This window comes from Excalfactoria chinensis, chromosome Z (genome assembly GCF_039878825.1).
Source record: "Excalfactoria chinensis isolate bCotChi1 chromosome Z, bCotChi1.hap2, whole genome shotgun sequence".
In the NCBI taxonomy this organism is placed as follows: domain Eukaryota; kingdom Metazoa; phylum Chordata; class Aves; order Galliformes; family Phasianidae; genus Excalfactoria; species Excalfactoria chinensis.
Genome location: NC_092857.1, coordinates 60,475,318 through 60,502,223, shown reverse-complemented (window position 1 = coordinate 60,502,223; position 26,906 = coordinate 60,475,318). Strand labels below are relative to the sequence as shown.

The 26,906-nt window shown below is 41.1% G+C and overlaps 1 protein-coding gene across 1 annotated transcript; it reads right to left on the bottom strand.

The window, feature by feature from the left end:
* Positions 1 to 346: 346 nt before the first annotated feature.
* Positions 347 to 26,906, bottom strand: LVRN (laeverin). The gene is made up of 20 exons (XM_072360062.1): positions 26,281 to 26,906; positions 23,404 to 23,546; positions 22,409 to 22,548; positions 21,101 to 21,227; positions 18,876 to 19,030; positions 16,947 to 17,060; positions 15,115 to 15,258; positions 14,738 to 14,803; positions 14,559 to 14,624; positions 13,689 to 13,858; positions 12,197 to 12,273; positions 10,430 to 10,569; positions 9,046 to 9,101; positions 7,939 to 8,092; positions 7,358 to 7,452; positions 6,596 to 6,703; positions 5,214 to 5,384; positions 3,213 to 3,353; positions 1,981 to 2,056; positions 347 to 586 (listed from the first exon to the last, which is right to left on the bottom strand). The coding sequence occupies exons 1-20, from the start codon at positions 26,868 to 26,870 to the stop codon at positions 464 to 466; spliced, it is 2,856 nt and encodes a 951-aa protein (XP_072216163.1). The 5' UTR covers positions 26,871 to 26,906; the 3' UTR covers positions 347 to 463.

Sequence of the window (26,906 nt, the reverse complement as noted above, 5' to 3'; positions counted from 1 at the left end):
TGAATTTCCAGTTGGGAAGATGATCTCGAGTGTCATAAAGTTTTGTTCTACCTTTAATTACATCTTGAAATATCAATGTGCTACTGAATCACACTCTAAAATACATTGGAAATTATTTTCCCCAGTCAGTCGTCTATATTTTTATCTAGCCAATCAGCAACTCTAGTTAGAAGTTCTTTCCTTTCCACATTTTCAGTTTTTGCAGTCTCCAGTAGCAGAGTAGCAGTTTCTCTCTCATCCTCTTCTAGTGTATTATTATAGAAAACCTGCAACTGAATAAATAAATGCATGAGGTTAGTCGATGTAATTTCACTTTGAGGAAACAGCTGCATATCCGATGGATGTTTTAGACAGAAGTACATAAAAAGAGCAGATGGGAGCAAGCATACTGACTTATACTGGATGGAAAAGCTCCTTACACACCAGGAATGTGCCCTTTTGCCATCACCTCTGTAAAAATGCTTCAAATTGCAGCCAGCTTCATTAGTGCTAGTGGTACCACACAGTGTCTAGGACTAGTTGGGTAGCAGAATCCTCTCGTGCTGCTTCTTCTACAGTTACAGAGCAAGAAGTTTCTCCCATCAATCTAAAGAGCAGAAGACAAGAGAGGACTGAAGAACAGCAAAGAAACATACATAGATGGTGTGGAGGAATGTACAACGAGAGAATGAGACAGATGTCCATCAACTCTCCTGTGGGCATCTCTACAGATGATAGACTTTAAGGAGGAAAATGAAGCAGAAATGATAATATTGGGACTCTGTTACACTCTGAAAGCTAACTGAAAGCTAACTGAAACACGGGACTACTGCTTTTGCCATCACAGGAAGCAAAAATTTCTTCCTGAAGAATAAAAGATGAGAAGCTTCTAGTTTATAGTTTATGCATGTCTAAGAGAGATTTATTCTATACTGGGAGCTAGATCTCTGAATTGTTTTCTTCATTAACAGTCCATTCTCTCTTATTTGCTGATTTGCCATCTTATTTGCCATCTATCAATGGCTGAAAAGGGGGAACAATTTTTTTCTTACAGTGACAGATACTGGGCAGCTGATACTTAGATGCTACTTATCTATGGGATATACAGACAGGACAAAAGCTGAGCAACAGCTCAGAGAGAGGATAAAGAATATTTTGGGTAATAATATAGGGAGACTTGAACTAGAAGGAACAAGAATAGAGAGCGGAGCAAGCAGTGATAGTTATGCATTTGTCACCGACACTAACATTTGGAAGTCTTACAGTGGTGAATAAGGTAAAGAGAGGTTATAGCCACCTGCCACAGACTCCCACCCTTCAGCAGGAATCCCCAAACCCATCCAACTGGTTTTTCCAGATGAGCAGGAGCCCAAATAGAATCTATTGTCCATGGACTTATCCGGGCTGCCCTAAAGCCAAAGAGAAAGGAGTGCACCCCACAGGTGCAGGCCTTCTGTTCATAGAGGTTGCTTTAATGTTCCCAATTGGCTGGCTGCAAAATTCAGGTCTCCGCTAAATATTGCCAGTTGTTGGCAGGAAAACTCTTGTCCTCCTTTTCTCACTTTCATTCTTTAAGCTAATCTCTGGTTTTAAGGTTCAAGTATTTTTGAAGGGCTACACGGTCATCAAACCAATGACTGGAGTTGTATGTTACACGTTGTTATTTGGCCTGACATCGTTGCAGCAGTGCAAGCTGTGCAGCATGTAGGCAGGCAACCTCCTGTGCTGCAACCACAAGAGCAGGACAATATCCATCCACAAGAGCAGAAATGATCTTTTTTATGTCATGCTTAACAACTGCACATGCAGACAGCAGAGCTGCGGGTGCCCATTTGTATGCTTATTTCCCAGACAACGAGGTACTATTTATTTATGAGTGTAAGCTTAACAACACTCTGCAATACATTACCTGAATTTCTTTAAGAAAAAAAGAAAAAATAAATAAATTTAAAAGCCATATTTACAAACTGGTAGCAAAGTTGCGACTAATCTCTCATTTACCTCTTGGATCTGTACATCTGTATTGACAAATCTTCCCATGATTTTTAACACGACATGTAATAATTCCTTCCCATACCTGTAAAATTGAGATAAAGGTCCTTCTATCAGCGTGTTGGAAAAATACTAGGCTTCGTGTCATTTAACAATACTCCAGCTATTTGTCAATCATTTACCACACTGGAAGTACCAATTAAGCAGAAGTTTTCAACCCTATACTCCCTGCCCCTTAAAAGAGGGAGTACCATTAAAGTCAGTTTAGGCATTTGAGCAGAATTAAACAGACTAATTGCCCCTCATATAAATTCCTGATATGATACCTAGAGTATATGGGTTTTCCATTTTCAGGGATTTTCCAAGCAATGTGTTTTTTCTCCTGCATATGGAACTGTTTGTCTGAATGTCTATCAAGAGCTAAAAAGTCACCAGTTGCCCACTTGTCACTTGCTAGTCCTGACACTCAGTTTTGAGATAAAGAGATTGTTGCTTATGTGCAGATAAGGGTAATTGCTAATAGAATTGTGCTTTGCCTACATAGCAAGTGGCTTTTCCCTTTTCCTTTTGCTTATGCTTATTTTACTCCAGTTCTGCTCAAGTGTAATTATACTGATTGCAAGTGTATATAATTATGCTAAAATCTATTAAATGCAGTTGATAGTCTGCTGCCAATCTATCATTTGGTATAAAAAGAACACTTGTGCTGTGACAGCCAATCATCACAGCCATGCACTCTTCTCCTTTTCCAGATCAGTAAAAGGACAAGTTCATTTCTGTCCTATAAGTTTGTTCTGTTTGATGCGATGCCTGGACAGCAAAAAATGGAAAACTATATATTGCATGGTACCTATCATGGAGATACATAAGTAATACCTTCTCTAACATCATGATTACTAGTTTCCCACACTACTTGTCACAAAGCAAGTCTCAAAGTGTACTCCAAGAGCCAGATTTTTATCTCCCATTATCTCACAACTGGGATTTTTGGGAAAGCTCCCCATTTAAGTAGGTAAGTAAGGGTCAGACTTTTCAGAAAGTTAACACAGCCAGTCACAAGCAGGCAAATTTCAAAGCATTCTGTAACTGACACGAGCTCTTCTTTGACACTAAGTTCTAATGATAACTGTGATCTCCGTACTTAAGGAACCGCATCAATCATTACAAACTAAGGAAAATTTGCAGCTGGAGCAAAAGAAACACAGAAATAAGAAGAAATCATAGCAGGTTGGCTACCATACCTTTCATTTAAAAGTGACCAATTTTCTGTAACAAATTCCCAGGCTATACGGTGCCCAGTGTCCTTTGACACAACATATTCAAGGATGTTTGTAGTGCAGTTGGAAGAAAACTGTGCATCACTGAGCCCATACCGCAAGGATCTGTTAGACAAAAAGTTAGCATTACTTTCTGTTTAACAGTCATAATCTGGAATTATGTATCAGTTCAGGAAAGTTTCTGTCTCCCCAGATTCTGGAATGTTGACAGTTACACCAAAGTTGGGGTCATGCAGAGTTGTGTATTCAGCTTGTGTTTTGTTGTTAAGTTGGTGAAATTCCCTCTTCTTGCCCCACTTCTCGGTCAAATGAGTGTGCAGCACAACAAGTGGGAATGTTTGCTTTTTTGAATATCTTACGGAAAGACTCAGGACAACCTCTCTGCTCAGACAACCTTGTGGAAAGGGAAACTGCTCCAGGACTCTGGAGAAAACTCCAAACAGACAGAGCCTGGAGAATGAGCTAGAAGTGATGCACACTGTTACATAGAGGGCTTCCATTTCAATAATAAGATATTTAAAGTGATCTCAAGTAGGCTAAGCCATGATTTCATAAACATTTAACTACGTGACACTGACATCAATGAGAGTGGGTGCCTGCATATCTTGAAAAAGTAAATAAATAACTCTTTTTGTTGAATAACTTTACAGTCTCCTGCTTTCTATGGGCATTGTTGAAAAAAATATATATTTTTTTCTTAGTATTACAAGCAGCCTCTTCATTGGCAGAGCAGATGAGCTGGGTGTCTCCCATTTGCATGCCACCACCTATGCTTAACCAAATCATAGAATTGGAAATGGACAAACTATACTGAGGACAACTCAGTTTCAGATTCCTCAGCCTAAAAGATTTTCAGGTTGAAGTTGTTTTGTCAACAACTACTGCATGCAGAGGAAGGAGACCATCAAAACTTCCTAAATTTCTGTCTTCTTTTGGTATAACTTACAGCTTTACAAGGACTAGTGCTAACCCGTGTCAATGACAAAATCAAAGGGCCACAGGTTAGGTGGAAAATCAGCATAGCTCTGCTCAGACATGTCTTCTGAATCCAACTGGCTGTGTTCTCAACCTTATTTCTTCTTACTCAACTATCACAAGGTGTCTGGCAGGAGAAACAACTCAGCTACTTTCAGGGCATTAGACTCATTGTATTTATGCCAATGGTTGGATCATCATTCTTTAGGCTATCACTGTCAAACTTCTGCCCTCAGAGATATTCTTCAGGTAATGTGGGCATGATAAAATAGAGAACTCATTTCAGTATCTTTTTGCTGATAAAGTGAAAAGATCTGGTAGGGATGTCAGTGAAAGATACTAAGTATGATTTTCCAAACTGGAAATTCAAATATGATTTCTCCTTGTCAGTCTGTACTTCAAAGAGTAAACAGTTTACTAGTAAGTCTATTTTCATTCTTGTTCTTCACCTAGGAATGGGTGACCTGACTTCTACACAAAGGCTAAACAGGCTATGAGATTTTAGCTTAGGAAGGCAATCAGAGATATGGGAAGACAACATAAAATCACAAGTGGTGGGGAAAAATATTAGGGAGAATTATGATAAGTACTGCTTCTTACAATGCAGAAAGTATGGGCAGCCAGTGGATTCAAAGTTGAAAAAATGACAGAAAACAAACCTAAAGGAAATGAGCTTTCATACAACATGCAATTATGGGATTTGTTACCAGTCTGCTATAATGCTTGAAACTATACTGTCAGTTCAGAAAGGGAACTATATTGGCAGGTCCACTGGTAGTGTTAGACATGACACGACAGTTAACCAGCTCAAGAAGCCCTTTTCTCAGCCAATAACGACATCTGAGATGTTACATCAGCAAAAGGATCGTGTATGTTTGCACTGCTTATCATATTTTCTCCATAAGAAAATTCGTAAGGTTCTAACACTGGTATATTCTGATAGGTTTGTATGGTGCAGTACCCCCAGAGACACGCTTCAGTCAAGGGCACCTGTGAAGTAACCACGATTCTTTGGCACAGCTCATGGCAGAGAGGAGGATGTCTTTATCTTCTGTTGTGGAGTCATTACGTTTATACATTTCCCATGCAAAATCCCATTCTTGTTCACTTCCCATTGCAACGCCATAGCAACAGACCGTTCTTCTAATTAAAAATGGAATTCTGTGAAGCAAAATAAAGTTATCAGGTACTGTATTGTTATAAACCCATAACAAACCATTAATGCATAACTGGGAAAAAAAATAAGGTTACTTTCAGTTGAAGGATGCGCAATAAGAAAAATATTTTAAAAACAGCAATCTGAATAAAACTGATAATTTTGATTACAATTTGAACATTAACAAAACATGCAGTTCTAAGGCAAAATAAAACAAACAAACAAAACCAAATAACAAAAACCTTTTTTAAAAACACTTGGGTCAAATCAGCTTGTGTACAAGCAATGAATGCCAATGCCAAATCCTCTCCGAAACATACCAGGATGTGTTCAGTCTATTTAAATTTTTTTGCTTTATCACCGAAGTACGGCATTTTGAATCTTTAAAATGAGATGATTACTGAATCACTACTACCAAAATGTGAACACAGGCACTCAGCCTATCAATCACATATCAAAAGAGTAAGGCAAAACATCTCTTTGCAACTATAATAAACAAAAAATAATAAATAAACTTTAAATGTTCACTCACCGGGGCCAATACTATATGACTATTGCATAGGAAATAAAAAAGAACATCAAAAGAGAAAGGGAGGGAAAGAATAAGAATTACAATACACTGTAAGATTCCTTTAACAATGCAATACACTAATACAGAAAATCTGATGCCGATAAAGCCCACAGACCAGAAACTTAGCCACTAGGCTCCAGGATCAGCATGAGAACTGACAGTCCTTCCCAGCTCCTGTTCATGCAAATGCAAAACATGAATGACATTCACCATGGGCAGATGGTCATGTCATACCAACATTGCTTCTCTCTGCTCTACTTAAGGAAGCCTAGAACTCTGCTCAACACATTTGATGCCCCCAAGGCTGAGCTGTGGCAAAGGGGTCGTACAACATGGTATGTTAGTCTTAACCTGAATTTCACCTGTTGTGTGGTTAAGCAGACATTGGTCTTCATGGAAAAAAATATGCTTTCTTCAGTAGTAATTATGGAATCAGCATAAAGCTGAGCTTTGTGGAAGACATGGAACTCTGCATTCATTATTTTTGTTTTGAGATCTTGTTTTTTCTTTGCTTATATTCTGTAGGTCTGGGCAGAATGAGCAGCGTATAGAGCCCTTTCTTATCCTGAGTGCCCCTGTGAAAGCCCCTCAGCTATCCACATCCCTTTCATGCGCACACCTCTCAGAGCACATTACAGTTCTTACTTGTACTCAGGGTTGTCCATCCACTTAGTATACAGTTCAGATGACAGATCCAAACAGTCTTGGAGACCCAGCCAGCATGCTGTTGCAAGAAATTTTTCCAAATACACTCTTGAAGGAAAGCCAAAATAGCAAGAATAAAAGATGTGTATCCCACATTTGGAGTACTCAAACTGTGCTTGACCACAGTTTCTGCAAATAATGCTGTTAACTGGGGAGAACCTCTACCAGAAGTACTCGAGTTATAATAAAACTAAAGAAATTAAGTTGCCAAAAATGGGCTCCTGGCATCTCTGTTCCTGGATGTCAGCGAGGCTACCTACATACTGCAATTTTTATTAGGTTTCTGCATGTTTCACAGTGCTGTTGCTCTGGATGCACTTAGTCTCAGTCATTCTAACAGACTTTAGAAAGTGAATTATTTTAAAGCTCTGGTGATTGATGCACAAAGGTCCTCTGAAGTTCACTGCTATAGGTTTTTCACCAGTGAGCAGCAACTTGTTGAGCCTATTCTCCAATAAACAATAAGTACTCCTATCATTAAAGGATCTCTTACCCTCACTAAATATGCTGACAATATCCCAAACAATCCTGACATACTGCATTTCAATGCAAGTATCATCATAAATAAGTAACTCATGTATAGATCAGTGAGAACAATTCAGTTACACCCAAATTAAGTAGACCATTTTCCTATATCTTGCACTTAAATTTGCAAAGACAAACTACAGCGTATCAAAGCTTTGGGAAAAGCAGAATACTTACTGAGCAAAATAGTCATCTTCCAGAGCATCAACATTTTGACGAATAAAACCTGCATAATAACGGTATATTGGCAACATTCTCTTTAAAAGGTATTTCTTTTAAAAGAAGGGAAAGAAAAATTATTTTCATTTAAATGCAAGTTTTTGTTATGCTGGTTTTTTCTTTAGCTTGAAACAGAAGTAAAAAAGAAAAAAGAAAAGAAAATATAATTTCAGGTACCTTAAATATGGAGTAAAATAATCTCATACAGTATCTCAAGACAGTTCCTTCTTTCTCTCCATACAGCTTTTTCCAAATTTGTTTCACAAAAAGAACTAAAATGAAGGTTTGTGCTAAGAATGCAAAAGAATTTCTGCTTTACCGTAAGAACTGCTGGCAAAGTGATGATGTTTGTGATTGACTACTACATTTAAACAAGTACCTCCTGTTTAAAGAAGATGGCAAAATCATGCAAATGCATTTATTTATGCAATTATTACCCATCGTGTTTGTTCTTTCATGAGAATTCAGAAAGCATCCCTTCTAGTCACTGCAGTGTAAACGGACTGGTACCTTTGCTGACTAACAAAAGAAGCTGATACCTTCAGAAGTGGGTATACTTCATAACTTTTCAGAGTGCTCTCCACGTTGTCAGGCACAAGATTTACCAATACCACATTCCATACAAAGAGTTCATCTTCTCCAGCAAGGTACTTTGTTAGTTCAAGTGCAGTTTCAATCTCAGTATATCCAGACCTATTTGAAGACAAAACCCACTCATATCTTAGCATGCTTATTCACATTAACTATCTACCTTGAATATCCATTTGTTTATGAAATGGATGATAAAAAACATACAGATATAGCATGGTACTTCTGTGCCTCAGTATGGAGCCAGCATGGAATGCATTCTTTCTCTAAAAAAGCCAATTCAAGCCTCACTCCTCCAGAACAGAAAACTCCTCCAGAAAATAAACACTTCTAGCATTATGATCTCCTGCTCTCCGAACCACTTCTGCAGGCTTCAGAGCATGACAGTGTGATTCAGCCACCTACTGCCCGAGCTCCCACATCCTAAGTGCCTGATGCTTTGGACATCTCTGTTATGATTGCAACACGGATCTATTTATTTCATCCTTAGCACCCCACAGCACTGCTGAGCTCACCAGCAATGCAGTCCTGCAGGTTCTAAACAGGAACCTCCTCTGAGAACTGCCCTGCTTTCAGAAGGAGGGGAGAGTGACAGGAAAACTAACAAAACACTGGGTTATTTTTATCAAAGTGATTTGCTACTGAACTGCAGCACCCACAGTACAAGTATCTTGTGGTCTTCTTCTGCCAAGACTTGAATGACAAACTGATCCATCCACAGGGGAGATGAGAGAGGTGTTATGAGTCATGCAGGAGAGCATAACTGAGGTTCTCCACAGCGAATGAAGGAAAATTCACTTTCTTCATTTAGATTTTCACTTACAGCAAATTTAGGTTAGTCCTCAGTTCCATTACTTAAAGTATTTGCTTAGAGAAGGAACAAACTAAAAGTAATTTCAGAAGAAATCACCCAACAGTTGTAGTCCTCCATCATTTTGCTGGACATCTGTTGCTCATAGGAGGTGCATAAGGTTAGGAGTGAATGGAGCAGGAGTACAGATGTTGAGTTAGATCAGGTAGTTCAATCATTTTCTATGACATACACAAAACATACTTACTGTGTCAATGCAAACATGTCATCTAGCAGCTGGAACCTGCTGACAGCAGGAATAGCCTGCGGAAGGCATCAATGTGGTGTTAATAGACCTAGACACATCACTAAGAGTAATAAAAAGGTGTATGACAAAGTAATAAAAAGCGTAAGGCAAAGTCACTAACATCTTCTATAAGCCAAAATCTTCTACAGAACATGCTAAAATTGATTTCATATTTTAAGCTGAGATTGTTTATGTGCTTTTAGGAGCACTTACATATATAAATATACTACCGTGTGTGGAACTTGAGGATCCCTCCTATTACTGCTAGAATTAAAATTAAAATCTGGAAATGGTACATTTCTTAATATTTACTTTGTTATATCACTCTGGTATGTTGTTGTTTTTTGTTCCTTCTGAAGTTTCAGCTTAGCCCACAGCAGCGAATCTGCATCACGGATTACATGACCAAGAAAGGACTGTGGGTGAGCCTCTGCCTACAGCTCACACTGGTCTCTTCTCCCCTTCTCCCCGTTTCCATGCTGGTATGGCTCAGCTACTGCTCTAGCCATCCTTCCCACTTGCCACATCATAAGTCAGTCCTGATTTAGATTTGCTGTGAAGAAAAACTCAGAAGAAACGAAGCTGATAGGCCTTGGGGAGGTTTGGTCACCCCTATGTGCTCTCATCAGCCTTGGGTTTGGACCTTCCAGAGAAGTCATTGGATCACACATATTTGAGAGTCTCAGACTGTGTTTAAATTTGCACAGCTTTGTTGTCAAATCCAATGAATCACTGTGATTACCAGAGCTCCCTCTCAGGCTTAGGCCAGGGAACATTAAATGCTATGCAACACTACATGAGGCCATTTGGGTAGGCTGCTCCACATGTCCTTTAACACCAGCCCACACTGTTAGATGAAATCTTCTCTGTGTTATATAACTGACTGGAACATCAGAAGAATCACAAAACACAGAGAAACCTCAAATGAGATACTTTTGTTAGCATTTCATTAACAGAAATATTGTGCTTTGGTGGACATAAAAACTTGCTTCCATCTTCCCTCTCCATGGTTACCTAATAGCAGATAAAGCTTGGTCGCTCACCCATACCAACAATCCTTTGGGTGAAATTTAAGAGACTTATTAAGACAACTTTGAAGACAGAATGCCATCTCTTGTATGTTACTTTTCAACTTAATGCCTGTGTGAAACTATTTGGGCCTGTTCCTATTCCACTGTGGAAGACTGCCATTGCCTTCAGTTGTGCAATAGTGGATCATTTATTCTTACATGAAAAACACAAGTTCTTGTTGTTCCAGGTTTTCATCAGAGTGATTACTGGTAAGAAATACATGGAAAGAAGCCTGTTTATAAGCTTGAAAGAAAAACTGCATACACGATCCTACCTTTGGATCATTTCCAAGCAGGTGTACTAATCTTTTCAAGTTCAACGGATCGTAGTTCACTCTGTAGTATCCGCTTAAGTTTACATTTAGTAGGATCCAGTCATACTGTGATTCTGACACTTGCATTTCAGGAAACACTTCTGTAAAGTGACATGAAAAAAGTGTTACATTTTCTGCACGCTGCTAAATTCTCTTGCATTTACAACAACTGAAAAAAAAACCACTATAAATAAAAGTCCTGTAGCCCTCTTGAGTTTCATTACTTAATAGAGGCTCCTTCTCACAATCCCATTTCATCTCACTGCTGCCTACATTAGGTGCTTGTTTGATTGTTTGCTTCTGAAAGACCACACATGGGACACTGCAGGGGAGCAGAGGCTCTAAGCTCCAATAAGGGCCTCCTGAAGGCTCTAAGCTGCCTATTTAGAAGAGGATTCACACACTGCTTTAACTGGGCATGACTGGCCTGGCTTAAGAAGACAGCAAACTCACTTAAGACAGTGAATCAATACTGGTGAGAAGTCCAGACTGAACTGCATAGCAAAGATGTGCAAGAACAAGCTATGCTACCATTAGCAGCCCAGCTTGGGGCTTATAGCCAAATTTCACTTGCTTAGAAGTAAGAACTATTGCTCTTTCCAGCAAAAATACACATATATAACAGCACTTTTGAGATGTTTCCTGGTGATATGTTGTTATGCCACTGCAGAAACTGTTCCAAAATGGTAAGTGAACTGAAAAATACCCTCAGCGCCTCTACCCATGTAAGAAACCACTTGGTTCATCTTTACATCAAAAAGACAAAACTGAAATCAGAATTACTATTATTTTTTAACCTTCACTCGAAAGCAAGCTACTAGTCTAGGGGGTCCAGGAGGTTCCATGCATGACTTTCAAATACAAGTGGAATGTGTTCTAATTGCTGAATTTCTGCTTTATTTTAGTCCTTTCAGGCAGATGCAACATGGTGTTTATTTAATTAATACACATGATGAGTGAGGAATTGGAATTGCTATTGTTTCAATGGGAGAAGCCTACCACGTAACACTAGCCCTTCCAAGCAAGCGCTTTTGCTTGAAAGATAGGGCAAGTGGTTCTTGACAATTGCAAACAAAGGGCAGAGAGATTAAAAACTGCACAGAGTGTATTGTAAAGAGTGAAAAAGGACCCCATAATAGATGAAAAGTGAACACTTTGCTACAGAAAGGGAAATGGGGCCTCACTAAGGCAAAGGGTAGTTACAGATAGTTTATGTTAAGGGGGGGCAGAGAGAGGGGGAAATGCAGACACTAAGTGTCAGTTGTAGATTTTTAAGCATTCAACAAACACATCACTCTCTGCATCTAATTTTAAGTGATTCAAGATCTGATGGATTTCAGGGCTGACTTAACGAAGAAAAATTATGAACTCATTCTAATGGTTCCCTCTCTTTTCCTCCCAGAAAATACAGCTGCTTACTGGAAAGCAATATGAGAAATAATTGTGAGAAATAAGTGGATTTTTTATTTGATTGGAGATGCCTATAAGCTTACTTCCTTATTATAAGCCTTTAAAGCCTTTTAGAGTTCTGCTCTGTTAGTAAGACTATGTTTGCACTTGATCTGAATAAACAAACTTGATCTGCATAAACAGAGAAAAATGATTACCGATCTATTTATTTGTTTACTGCTATTATAACAGAAAATTAATGCAATGTTTTGTTCATAGGTGTAATAGGTGGCTTTTTATCATCTTGGTTTTAGCACGTATGAAAAATACAATACTTACTGCTGCTGTTATCAAGCCACATTAAGGGCTGTGATGACCCATTTCTCATCCAAGAAATAGGAACAATCCAGGTGTTGCTTAAGGAAAAAAAAAAAGGCAATATCAATTCCTGCTCTTACAGAAACCGTCACTGGTGACACTAAACTAGATTGCAGATCAGTTTCTTACAAGAATCCCCACCTTCCCTTTCTCCTCTCTGATTCATAAATTGTCAACTGATGGTCGTGCTTAAACTGGATCAGCACGCAGGTTCATTGATGGGAATGGAGGTTTAGCCTGGATTTAAATAAGCACTCGTATTTAGACATTTCTGTGCTAGATTTTGCTAGATGTGCTGAAGTATCACTGTATCCCTGTGTTCTCGCTTTGTTTCTCCAGGAGATAATTTAATTTTCCCCACTTGTTTTTTAATTTCCTCACTTCATCTGATTTCGGAAGATCATAAATCTCCTTTTTGGAAGTGTGTGTGGTAAAAATGGCTCCAGGCAAGCAAAACAACTGTAACACTAACAGCTTTTATTTCGTGCCTTGGGGAATCTAAATCTCCCAGAGAAAAGAGATGAAACTTTTGACGGCCTGAAGTTGTTAGAGAAAATGAAAAATTATGAAATGTTTGTCCTGGATTTGCTTAAATTCACATGGCATTAAGTCTTGCTGTAACTAGAGCAGTGGATGCAACACTTCTAACTTGGAAGTCCTTATCTGAGTTATCTAGTTTTGTCTAGAAACTGTTTTAATCTACAGATTTCTACCTTTCCTGGTGCTTGGAAGCAAAGGAAACTCTAGCAAAATCCCCATCCTTTCATTGTCTACATGAACAGAACCAGAGTCAAGAAAAACTGCTTTGAGTTACCTTTCTCTTATATCTCCCTGGGTAAGAACTCACCCTGCAGGCTTTGTCCATACATCTTCATGACAAGAGCTGAATTTTACCAAAGTTCAGACTCTGGCCATGAGGCTTCCAATTGGGTGGCCTGAGACAGCTCTTTCCACCACTGTTTTTAGGCTTCTAAATATGCAGCACAGCTTTAGAAAGGACCAGGCACTCAGTGATTCACTGACAATTTCATGGCAAGTACTCAAGACTTTCTGAGAAACAGGTAATCTAGGTAAGAGTTTAATGCAACCCCTTTGTCTTTCCCATGACAACGAGACTGAAAACGTTGACAGGAAAGAAGCCACCGCATGGTTCAGCCTGGTCCTCAGTCTGAACAACTAAAAGATGAAGAAATGGCAGGCAAAACTCCTGCCTTGCAATCCACTCATAGCCCACGCCTGTCCTTACAAAGCTGTTATGTGGCTGCAAAGGAAAGCAACCCTCTGAGAAACTACAGCAAACCCCAATCTCAAACAGAATTTTTCTCCATGCCACAAAGCAAAAAATTAACAAGTCAGATGAAACATTTTGAGGAGTTTCCTGCAAAAAAATTGAAACAAAATAAAACAAAACACAGGGCATAAAGGATCTGATAAGGACACAAAAGAAACATACTTGTAAAAATCCGTACTGTTTTCATGCTTTTTATTATGAAATTTTTCCTGACTTATAGTGCCGGTGGTGATATTTAATGTTAAAACTGGAAATCCATTTTGACATGTCCAGGAATCCATTATTTTTTTTACAGATGATGGCAACTGAACTTCATCTTGTGCATCTACTACCTTCAATAGAAACGGGAGTTAGAAAGATTCATAACAAGCAGCTACTTACTGATTCTGCTTCAGCAACACTCTGTGAATTAATCTTGCATATTAGAGAAAGTAATTCTCAGTAGCTTGTTGATGTGGCAGTCTTGCATACCTAAAGTTGTGAAACACTTGCTCTTAACCTAAGGTTTTTTTCTGTAACACAGTGGAAGATTTCCTTAGGTGGAGATGGGTAGGGAAGTGAGACTGTACTTATTAACACCCATTTTCTTATTCAGATTTCTGACAAAGCCAGCAAAGGGAGAAATGCTGATCTACCACAGACCATGCGGGATCTGTAATGCATCAAACACTGCTGATCACCAAGTCCATCGTATCACACATGTGGATCTTAAGCTCCAGAGAGACACAGGCTATGCAATGTCATGTAAACAAACACGATCCTTTGTTTTGATCCACCCAAAATCCCACTGTACCCTAATTCTGCATCTCATTTCTCCACTGCTTGAACTTGGCTGCACCAACCACAAGCGCAGTTAAGTAGCCAAACACTCATGAAGACATGAGGCAAGAGAGCTGGCAAAGCAAATTTTATGTGAAGAAAAGACTGTGAAAGGGATAGCCAAATTCCACTACAGCATTCTACAAATACTTTGTGACATTGATTTAACCTATGCCAAACTCCTGGACAAAACAGTAGAAATAGATTGAGTACCAACTGTATGTGGATCCACAGATCATCTTGGTTGGCGTTTGAAAAGGCAAATTCTTTCAGATATGACTGCAGGAAAACAAACAGGCACATCAGAATTCACAAAGGTAGACGGTATTTTGTACACTCATCGTTTTCAGGCTTATAAATTAAGATGAAAGGTGTCGCTTTTCCAAACTTACATTTAAAGCTCTGGTAAACAACTTCTCAGTCAGAAAACCAGAAAGCATCCATGTAATAGAAGCCCCCTGAAGTACAAAAAAAGCTGTGAGAAAACATGTTATCGTTTCAATTATTCTTTCAATATTTCTTCACATTATATTTCAGAAAAGTCAGCTTATTCCTATGCTTCATACTTCAAGGAGGTAAAAAACATTCAGTTTCTTTCATAGAGAAGTCTGCAACATCCAATGAATTCACCTGCGCAGCAGAAATAAGTTTAGCATGACAAAACAATGAAGCATTGCAGTTCAACAGGATATTGTCCGTTTCTCTCGAGTATATATATCACATTAGTTCAGAATACAGACGAAAAAAGAATTATTCCACATGTTTTTACCTTGTTGTATGTGATGCTGTCAAACAGAGACACTAATGAAAATGACCCATTGACCTTGTCTTCACTTTCTGACAGCGATCGAACTTCTACGTCGTTTTCTTGACTTAAGACGGGTTGTACAATGTGATCATAAAAGATTTCATGCTGCAAGAAGAAAAAACCCAGCTGAAGAGCAAATCCTCAGGTAGACAATGTGTATTATGTAGTTAGCTCTAATAGGAATAGCCTGGCAATAAACAAGGAATTACCCGCTTCCCACTCCCTGCCACCCCCTTGAGGCAAAAGGACCTCACAGCAAATGCTAACACATTCCACATGCAACACTACCTACTTTTGGCAGTGAAAACTGTCAGTCTGAGCTGAGAGTGGGCTTGGGCCTGACAGAGATAATTACACTGTAAACCTCGGGGAAAAAGTCAATTACATGAAACACCAAATGAACAAACGCTGAAGGCTGCAAACATTTATGCCGTCTACATTGCTATGTCATTAGTATTCCACATTTTCCTCCTAAATTCTGTATTTCTCCTGCAGCACCGCTAAACAGCAATCTAAAAACTAAAGGACTACAGCAGAGCTTAACTATGCAGCATTTTGGCTCTCACCCAGTAAAAAATACGGGTGAGAATACTGCTCCTCTTACATAAAGCAGTGAAGGTCTCCTTTCATCAAAAGCTGATTTAATTTCTCCCAGCTGTCCTACGACTGGATGTCATTTGACACACTGGGTAGGTGAAGAAAACCAATACATTTTTAAGACGCTGCAGTCCACTTTCGGCACATCCACTTCTCAAGAAGAAGGACAAAAGGCTTTTAATTAATGGGATCAAATTTGTTGACAATTGTTTCATTATTTTAGCAGGCAGTACATTTAATATACCAGATTCACTTTGTAACCTAATCATCTAGTAGAAAGACAGCATGTAGTCAAGTGCCTCAAGGGTTCAGTCCTGTTTAATATCTTCATTAATCGTTTGGATGATGGAGCACAGTACACCTTCAGCCCTTGCAAATACCAGGGGCCATGCAGCTGGAAATCATCTTTGTAGGGAAGGATCCTGGGTGGATATCAAGTCGAGCATGAGCCAGCTAAAAAGAAGGTCAATGGTGTCCTGGGCTGTAGTAGGTATTCCATCTGAGTCTAATGAGGAGCTTGTATTGACTGCAGTCTTAGTCCTTTCCAGCCCAAGGATTTCTCCTTCCTTCAGAATCTGAAGGCCTCGTGCAGATACATCTCTGATTGTACCTCCAAGTGCACCTCAGCTAATGGCTGTTGTCAGCAGCATTTATCCTCCTGCTGCACAGATTAACTATGGATGGAGTTTTACAATACGGTGTGGGATTTACGCTTGTTTCCATTTGGTCAGAATAGGAAGGAGATTTCACTCTGCTGTCAACTTAGTGCACTACATACACCACATTTGCCTTATCCACAACCAAACATCCATGGACCCAATGGAGTAAAACATCCTCGCTTAGCCACTGCCCAGCTTCAAACAAAGAGCCTGGAAACACAGGAGGGGAAACCATCCAGGAAGAAACAGATGGGTTTATTAAATGAAAGACCTGGGGCAAAAACATCAGCCCAGTTCTTCAGCTCCTTCTCAGTGCAGAATCAGAGCTGCTCAGCTGTAAGAGAGTGGCATGATCATGGACCCCAGCAGAGGAGAACACTCAAGGGAAGAACTGAGACCTGATGGTCACTTCCAGGGGAATAAAGTAGCTAACACCACAGTTACATTAAATCCCAACTCCTGCATCTTACTTTCTTTCCTCCAGTACTAGAACTTTGGTGCCCTATCTCACTGAGTCCAATAGCCACTGGTACTTACCAATGAAAGGTTGGGTTCAACAAAGGTAGCTCCCAGGTTCTCAAGGTAAGATGCCAGGCCCTCTTTAAGCCACAGATCATTCCACCAGGTCATTGTAACCAGATTACCAAACCACTTAAAACAGAAAGAAAGAAAATGTCTCAACATCACCTCGGAAGGCAGGTTAAACACACATATCCATCCCTACTGAAGGATTTTGATGTCTGTTTGTCAACTGAATAAAATGATGTAAATTCCTGCAAACTGTGAGAATTTAATGGGAAAGAAAGTGCTTCTTGGTGAAAGTCAGAAGCCAGGTATTTTTTAAATGCTTCGTCTTCAGTTTCATACCCTGCACACATGAGTGCATCGTGCCACTCTCTTGTTCTATTTAAACACTTCCCAGTAAAAAGGGAAGATCACATCAGGCTACAATTAGAAATGGGGCATTTCTAAAAATAATAATAATAATAAAAAATCACAAAAACATTTATCCAAAGAATCACTGATAAATAAAACAATAAATTTTACTTCTCTGTGTTCTTAGTAAAAGGAAATTGTCGAGGGGATGATAAACAGAACCAGGGAAACGATCTTTTCCAAAGTCAGAAAATCCCTGTCCTCGTGAGCAACAAAACTTGCACAAAACATATGTATCCAGCTCCAATTTAGCAAAAAAAAACAACAAAAAAACCCAGATCGTTTGAGGATCTGTACTTTATCTGTTCAGTCTTAACAATTTGGGCTACAGCTTTTCTAAAAAGCAAAGCTTTATTAGCTGCTGACATTTACGTAGGTCACTCTGAAAGTAATGCCTACCAGTTACCTGCAGGGAAACTACAACAGACACAGAGAGCACAGTGACACCATTTGACAGAGCACACTGTCAGCTACAAGTCACTAACTTTCAACACCAACTGCCATGCATTTTCACCAGCAACAAACATGCATGCTGCACTCATAAAGTTGTGCACCACCTCACTGCGCCCACATCCACTGTTTGGTCCCCATAAACATTCAGCAAGCATCGATGAATGTCAGTGGGTGCAACCTTTACTGTATGGAGGAATTCCGTGGCACACAGTTGCCCCATAGGCACTTGCATGTCAATGCCATTCTGTCAGGCTTCCCCTCTGCTGCCATCTGTCACACAGCAACAAATATTGGTGAGAAGGTGCCATTCCACCAATATATGCCTCTGATGTCAAGGGGGCATTATTTTCAAGCAGCCCTCATAATTTAATGGCCTGCAATAAAGAAAGCATGCTCATCTGAAGGTCTGAAAAGTTATAGACCTTCTCAGAAGGACATCAAAGTGCTTTAATAAAGTTAAAACCCTCTGCTAGCTTTACTGACTAGGTGTTTTCCTCTTTGCAAGCAACAGCAAATTAAATGTAGTCAAAACAATTGTGAAGTTGCATTGTAATTCCAAACCAAACAACAAAAAACTCTGAAAATCTGAGTGCAAGTACAAAATGTGTTGAGTTCCATGAAATCTTAAGGTTTCTTAGAGAAAATCATCCCTTTTGCAACCAGTATGTGCACTCCCACTATGACTTGGCACAAAGTCCAGTGATTCTCCCTCTGAAATACTGAGTACACAGAATATAGGCAGAACTGCCATCCCCACACCCATACAGAATTTTCTAGTGCAGCATTCAGTTATTGCATTAAAAAACAACAAAACAGAAGTAGTCCATTAGAAGTTTTGTATCAAGTCATATGCAGTTGGTTTGCAGTCTGTCATACAATAGAATAAGACAAAAACTGCTCTTAATGTTGATTTATCAATTAACATACGATCGTATGAATAATCTTTCAACTCTCTAGCTCTCACACCCCATACAGTTATTCACTATTTCTCTTCAATAATCAGTGACTGCATCATCACCCACTGGAAGGAAATAACATTGCAGACAAACAGATATACAGAAGTTTATTACCACATGCCTGGTGTGCTAGCTCATGTGACACAATTAAGGCAATAATTGTCTTTCTGCCGGTAAATTTATCATTTGGGAGGTACAGCAATGCTGGTTCTTCAAAAGTCATTAGTCCCCAGTTTTCCATGGCGCCTGCTCCGAAATCAGGCAGTGCAACCAGGTCTAAATCGATTCAAACAGGAAAAGAAATATATTTTAAAAATCTTTGGAAGTAAAACGCTGACATGATTTTAGGCTGGATAAATTCTCAGTGCAATTCAAAGGCATTACAGCTGCATCCACCTCTCCTTTTTTTATTATTATTTTTTTAATTATTATTTTTAATTAATTTTTTTTGGCTTGATTATGGCAACACCCTTGAAAATGCTTTGTGAAATCTCTTCTTGTCATCGCTTTCATCTACAATTACCACAATTTCAGGAAGCCATACAACAAATTCCCATGGAATCTGTACTGCATCTTGTGCGCATAAATGTCCTGAACAAAAATGAAGGCTGTATTCTACCCATGCTCGGAGAGAACGTACTCACTGTTGGCTCTCAGAGATCTTCCTCTGTATGATCTTCTCTTGCCTTCTGTGAAAGATGATACTCACCTTTACCTTTAGCCAAAGAATTATTTTGAGGGGAAAAGAAAAAAAGCTTACTTTCAGCTCTGCTACCTCCACTCTCTCCTGTGTTGTGCACAGTGAGCAGCTCTCCATCTCAAATGTGGGAGCTGGAGGAAAGGACTGTCCTAAATGGGCATCAAGAATCTCAGAGGAAGATACACTGCTTAAACTCAGTAGCAGAGAACAAATCCTGCAAAAGGTATGAAAGGACTTTGGAAGGAGGAGAGGGCTCCTACTGCAACCCAGGGGAACCCAGGGGAACCCAGGCTGGTCCCAATCCAAAAACTCTGCAGATAACAAACACATGGTGCTGAACCCAAGCAGTGTTAATGCATCTTAACCAGGCTTATCACCGTAGGCTTACACCAAAGCCAACCTGGGGTGAGGGATGTCTCATAATTGCATTAAAAGCAGCCCAAAGCAAATTCGTAAACATAATAAACAATCTGAATGTGTTTCTTTTTGATTTTGCATTCCCAGCAGGAATCTCTAGCACTTACAGGAAGCTACTCTTGGATGACATCATCCTAATTTTAAGTAAGACTTTAAGGAAAGCTAGTGGGAAATGAACTGAGTATTGCATTACATTACGTGAGGGCTGTTAACAGTATTACAGCATTCTGTGAAGCTGAAATGTCATCTATCAGGAAGCCTGTGATACTATTTTTCTATGTCTGTGATGTTTTTCTAATAACGAATCGACTTATCAACAATGCTGCTGAACAGAAGAATGCACCAGTGAAAAATAACTGCCTACAATCCTTTCTTACCTTGGATAATCACTGAGATAACAAGGTCTGAAAGGAGCACAGCTGCACATGATACTTTCCACAGGAAGTATAAGGAGTAAACCTGAGTGTTATTCTAAGCGCACTGAGAGATAATGCATCTAGACAGCTTCTCTTTCAAGTGTCAGAAATAGTCTTACAAATCAAGAACAAGCTCAAGTCAAGAAACGAGGACAATTATTCTCTTCCAGTTCTGCAATCTGCCAAGACTATAGGCAGGTAAATTTCAATATGCCCCATCTTCTGTGCTTTCAGCATCCAATCAGTTTGTATAGGAGAGCAAGTTGCCCCATGGCATTGATGCTGATGGTACCAAACTGTATGGAGGGAACACCTGATGGCTCCCTGCTTTCTTGACTGAAGCTTGGATTAACTAACTGAACCTGGCATTGATTTTAGACAGAAATCACATTTCTCTGCGGGAATCTTTTATCCAGGGAGAAATACATATGAACACTCAGCCACTTCAACAACAAGATAAGGACATACTGAAGAAAGCAAGGAATGGGCATTACAGTGAGCAAAGGTTTACAAGGCATATTAGGGGACTTCAGCATCCTCGACTGATGCATCCCAGAAGTAGCCACATGTCTGAACAAATCTCTTCACTTTGTAGCTCTACCTGCCACCCTATTAGGAAGCACTGTTTTAAAAGACTGTTTCTGATATGATATAAGCATGCTGAGATTTCAGTGAGTTCAAGTTCAGGGATTTTTTTAACCACAAATATACTAAGCTATAAAAAAATAATACTGCAAGAGAACCCGTTGTCTCTGTATATGTTATACCATCAGCATCCATTTGTGGCCCATTAAAGAAAACAAATAATCTCACCTATCTTTGGCAGAGGGTAGCTGATGTTAAATAAGTCTTCCAGAAATGAAAATATCGGGCCTGTGATATTTAAAGCATAGTCAACGTACCCATTTTTAACTGCCTCTTTCCGAGCCCAAATACGTATCTGCAACAGAACAAGGAAGCGTTATTTCAGACAAGCCTCATATTTTCTTTCTCCTCGCCTCTCACCTGTGAATCACTGTTTGAAAACGCTGCCTGTACACAACAGATCATGCAATGAGCTTTATAAAAACAAAAAATCCCAACCCACATTACTGGGCCTAACAAAACATGGCCTAGAGCATAAAGCTCCAGCCCTTCAGGAGGACCGAGACTTGAATCCTACTACAGATGTTGTTCTTTTATTAGTTAGGAAATGCTGTAAAACTAGTCATATCCACATTGCTTAGGCCGATGCATCCCAGCCAGGGAACCCAAGTGGTGAAGTTTTCTTGAAGCTGTTGCTCATGGAGTTTTTCCCATCTGAAAATAGAAAACATCTTCAGCTTTCTCACATCCTAAAACTGACAAGTGGTCTTCCTTGGCTGCTAGACAGAAAGAATAAGCTCTGAGTAGAACATCTCTACACCTGCAAGCCGCACAAGTGTTCCCTCACTGTGCCATTTGCTTTGACACAGTATTGAAGAGGCAACTGCTGCCTTCCCCTGAAAAGCACTCATCTGAATGTTCAGCTGACTTCAGTCAGCACTCATCAGTCCAAGAGAATGGTACAAGCCAGAGCCACGAGCAACCAAAGTGGTGGAGCAAAACCTGAAAACCCTGTGGTGAAGAAGCTTCAAACACAAAACTATCAAATTTGAAGGCTGAAAAAATGCACCCACTGTAGTAAAAAGAAGAATACAGAAGGCTTGGAAGTGTACAGAATGCTGTTTCTCATACTGAAGTCATGGCAGCGGTCCTCAAAGGGCCCTTAAGAACACAACACAGCTTCACTGGTTTGTCACAGCAGTGTAAATGGATTTATTTCTTTTCCCAACTAAGAAAAATAAAACAATCACATCCTGATTTTGAACAGCACCTTCTGAAGTTTTAATAGACAAAACTCACACCTATTTGTCCACACACATCTATGTAATAATAGGGGCAGGATAATAATCTAATTGGTGATAAGGAGAGCTTTCTGCAGAACTATCTGCAGGATAAATGTTAGTTTTGCCACATAAGCAAACGCTTCTGGAGTGGGACGCACAGCAAACATCTGTGATGCCTTCTGAAGCACATGATGCATGGCAGAGGCAACTTGTGCAGTAAACTCTATGGTGTGTTGTGCAGCACTGGAGTTACCTGGTTTCCTCTCTCTGTTCTGTTGACATAGTCAAAGTCACAGACCACAAAAGCAGTTAAGTAAGTTGACATTTTCAATGAAGTGTTAAACGTGGTAACACTCCACAGGCTTCCATTTTCATCCTTCATTTCAGATACATCTAGGAAAAAAAAAACAAAAACAAAACAAATAGAGAGAATGATGAAGGAAATATTAAATAAATTTTCAAGGCATTAATCTTCCGTGACAAACAAGGAATTGATATTTCCTGCAGGCTGTTTTTGCTCGCTTGTTTTCACACCTCTCTTGATACGCTTTATTTCTGCATTAACATCATATCCTTCTGGTAGAAGGCAGGCAGCCAAGCTCCTTGCTATCACCATATATCAGCAATGACCCTTCATGCAAACACCACAAAATCACTCTTGAGCTTCTCTGTGGAAGGCCTGGAAGCATAAGATGCTGTGACATTAGAATGTGGACAAGCTGTGGGACAGGAGGAGCATTTCCAGGGCCTTATAGTCACGTTATCCTTGTTTTGAACACACACAAAGGGCTGTACTCTCTGCAAGGTAAAACACCTTTACATATCACATAAATACATCTTAAAATCTACTCTGAATGAAATGCAATCCTTTAATGCCACAGCAACTGGCCTTGCATACTAGAGCTGCTGTTTTGCTTTGAGCAGATGTCATACGAAAAGGCAGACACACTGACACCGCAGCAAACGCTAAGATTCAAACCCTGTGTGGCCTCCACCAGCCAGAGTAAAATACATCACAGCTGGCAAGGATGGTTATTTCCATCAAATACATCGATTATGAATAACTGTCTCTGAATATTCAAGTTAACAGGCGTAGGTTTTTTGCACATTTTCAAGGCACTGTCTGCAGGCAACAGAATGTTGTTGTGTCAGATGATGGAGTTATCATCTGCTCGTACAAACCACGCCATGTTTAAGGTAAATTAAGGAGCAAACAAACAAACATAAGACTATTTACTCTTTACCTACCAATAGCAGGCATGTTGGAAAGAGCCACGTAGCTTGGGTCATGGACAATCCTGATATTAAATGTGGCCTTCATGTCAGGCTCATCAAAACATGGATAAACTGTCCTGGCATACGCTGGTTCCAGTTGGGATGCAACCAACATACTATGTGGAAAACACAGATAAGATTAATCCAGCATGCGACAGCTAATCAAAATGAAGACACGGAGCATAAATACGCCAGATGCAAAGCAAAAGAGTTAACTATAGAGACGAAGCAGATTTGCAAAACGTCTGGTTATCATTTCAAGTCCCAGTTAAACTCCCCGCCCAGCAGACAGCTCGCTTTGGAAAGAAAAAAACACAATCTTTTTCAGTCAAGTCATGGTTGTTTATTTTTTTCCTCGCTGAACTTTTCCAGATATCATATTTTAAATATTTAAAATACCTCTGAAGCATTTGCCTAGCTTGGTTATTCGGAGAGCATCGATTGAAGCCTTGCACACAGCTCAAAAGTGACACAGTGCCCAGCTGTGGTAATTACAACCTCTCTGTACACCTTCTCACCTCTCTAATGTGTGTTCTCTTATTTCAGTGGCACACTGTAACTAAAAACATTGTACACTTAATGGCTCTTAGGTAGCTATGCTAACATGCACTTGCATGCTTTTATCACACGCCATACGGAGAAGAGCCCCAGCAGCACAGTGCTGATCCACTGCACTGGTAAATCTGGGTAAAAACACAAGGAGGTAATTTTCTGCCTTACGCTGTGCAGTTATGCCTCATTTTGAGCAGATCTTTGTGACACTGTGGCTGGAATCAAGATGTCCAGTGAATGTGATGATGGAAAAAGCATTAGAAAAAAGGTGACTGTTACAGTTCTCAGAGCTGCACACCTGTCAGCTCAAGGGCAACAACAAAAAGTCCATAGGAAATACCTCTACGTAGACAAGCAAGCAAGTAAGCAGCAATGAACATGCTAAGCCTGGGAAGAACAGGCAAGCAAGCACAGTCTTCACACCACCAAGACTTCAACACTAAGACAAATAGTGCCAGCAGGTGAGCATGGAGGAACGGCATAAACTTAGTGCTCCAGTATCCCCAGTGTTGTTACAGGGCTGGTATTTCTCACTTGTAGTGATTCACACACACAGAGGCTTACACTTAGCACAGAATCACCCCAAACAAGTCAGAGGCCACCTGAGCAGCATCCACACAGCAAGGAGCAACACACAGCAAGTCAGATCTGTGCTCTGTGAGTCCATATATTCTGAAAGGTTGCTGCCATCCTAGCAGGCCTCATCAAACCAGTTCTAAGAGTGTGTGCAGCATCTACACTTGTGCCTCCCTCAGAGCTGGTGCGGAGGGACCAAACAGGTATCAAGAGGATGACTGCAAATGTGTTTAGCTCTTAGAACTGATATGCTCTGCATTAAATGGATATATCCTAACACTCTGCTTTCTCGCTGAAATGACATCATTTATAATACTGATGGTATATTTTTTGTCCATTGATGTAATTTTAATCTGATGTCTTCCACTTTAAAAACATGTAGGAACTAAACCATTTAGAATGATGCTGCCACAAGCCTGCACTTTTGTGCATCAGACGTGATCAGGTGGGTGGTACAAACTGTCAGCAGCAGTACAAACACACACAGTCTCCAGCAATCGCTCTGACTGTGAGTAGTTTCTAAAGTGGAAAGCCGGTGAAGTTTGAGTTTGGGTTATTCTGTCCTGCTCAGAGGTGAGGTCTGCACTTCTGGACAGAGCAGGGAGTTCTCATTGCAAGCTGCCTCCCCACAGCTCCTTGGCTGTGCACTTCTGCACTGTGCTGGAGTTGGGGCAAGGCATCAAGCAGATAGTGCTGCTCAGCCAGCAGGAGCAGCGCGGGTGTCTGATGGAGCAGCAGGTACCAGAGCTCAGCTCTGTGCCTCAGTTCTGAAACAAGAGGTCCCTGGTGGCTCCACAAGCATAAATTACAAAAGCAATAAAACTTCCAGCACATGCGAAGAAACACAAGCATCTGTTTAACTGCAGATAAATGGTACGTTGTCTGCTGCAACGGATAGTTTCAGTTACAAACTGCAGTCTGAAGCCAGGGCGAGAATCAGACAGCAAAGGTCTACCAGAGCCAGGTGCAAGTCCATGCAGAGAGTGACAGTGCTGACTACAGGAGGCGACGGCTTCCTTGCAGAGCAGCAATGGGCTTTGTAGGGGCAGCCTAGAGCTGAAAGACACTGAATACTTTTAAATCATTTCTGGCTATATAATACACTGGAATCCAACTTCTTCCTTTGTTAACTTGCTACAGCTTACAGAACATATTCCTCACAATCACCTCCTCCCAAAATAGGATGAATCAAAAAATACTGTAGTCTAATTCAGCATTTCTTAGATGGAGTTGATATGGAATCATAAAGCACGCTGATGCAGAATTAAACAAACGACTGTTCGATTCCTATCCAGGTTATTTTAATTATGTGAATTAGGCAACACAATCAAGGCTCTTAAATGAAAAATCGCACGAACGTATCCATGAATGAGAAAGAAAGCCAACTCATCATAGCAACTGTGACAGAAAATCACACGCTTCTGCAATTTCCGCACCTTTAACGTCATTAAGAATGATTCCCTCGTTAAGAACCTTTCCTACCTCTACGCCAAGCGCCCTCTTTGCAAACCCCGCTGCAGCCGGAACCCCCAGAGCCGCGATTTTAGGCTTCTTCCGTCTGAAGCAAACGCTCCGTCAGAGGGCAACGAACGCACCCCCGGCGGACGGAGCCGCGCACGATGCCGGGTCAGGTTCCGCGGCGGCAGCGCCCTACCTGCTGCAGTGCCCTACCTGCTGCAGTGCCCTACCTGCTGCAGTGCCCTACCTGCTGCAGTGCCCTACCTGCTGCAGCCCAGGTCGGTGTAGCGGGTGAGGAAGAGCCCCTCGCGGTCCTCCCGCAGGCGGCCGTGGAAGCGCAGCTGCAGCACGTATCGCCGCCCGGCCAGCAGCGGCTCGCGTAGCTCCAGCACCGCCAGCTCGCCCTCCTCCTCCAGCCGCAGCCCCTCCACCTCCACGGCGGCTCCCGCCTGGGGCAGCGGCCCGAGGACGGCGGCCCGGTGTGAGTGCAGACGGGCGCTGTGCAGCACCACGCTCCGCGTGTCCCGCCGGCAGCGCACCGTGATGTTCACCTGCCCGATGAAGTCGAAGGGCCCCTCCTGCCCCGGCCGCACCCGCGGCCACAGCTCCAGCTCGTAGTGCAGCGGCAGCAGGTGACGCGGCAGCCGCCGCAGCGAGACCCCCGTCGGGGAGCCGGGCACGCCGGGATCGGGGCCGGGAGCTGCCGCGGGGCGGGAGGGGAGCGGCGGGTGCCGGCAGCGCCCGTACAGAGCGGCGAGGGCAAACAGCACGACCAGCAGCGACAACAGCAGCGCGGCCACCAGCGCGGCGGTGCCGCGTCCCACGTACAGCCCCGAGCCGCCGCGGACACCCATCGCCGCAGCGCCCCGCCGGCGGCCGCGAGGGTCTTA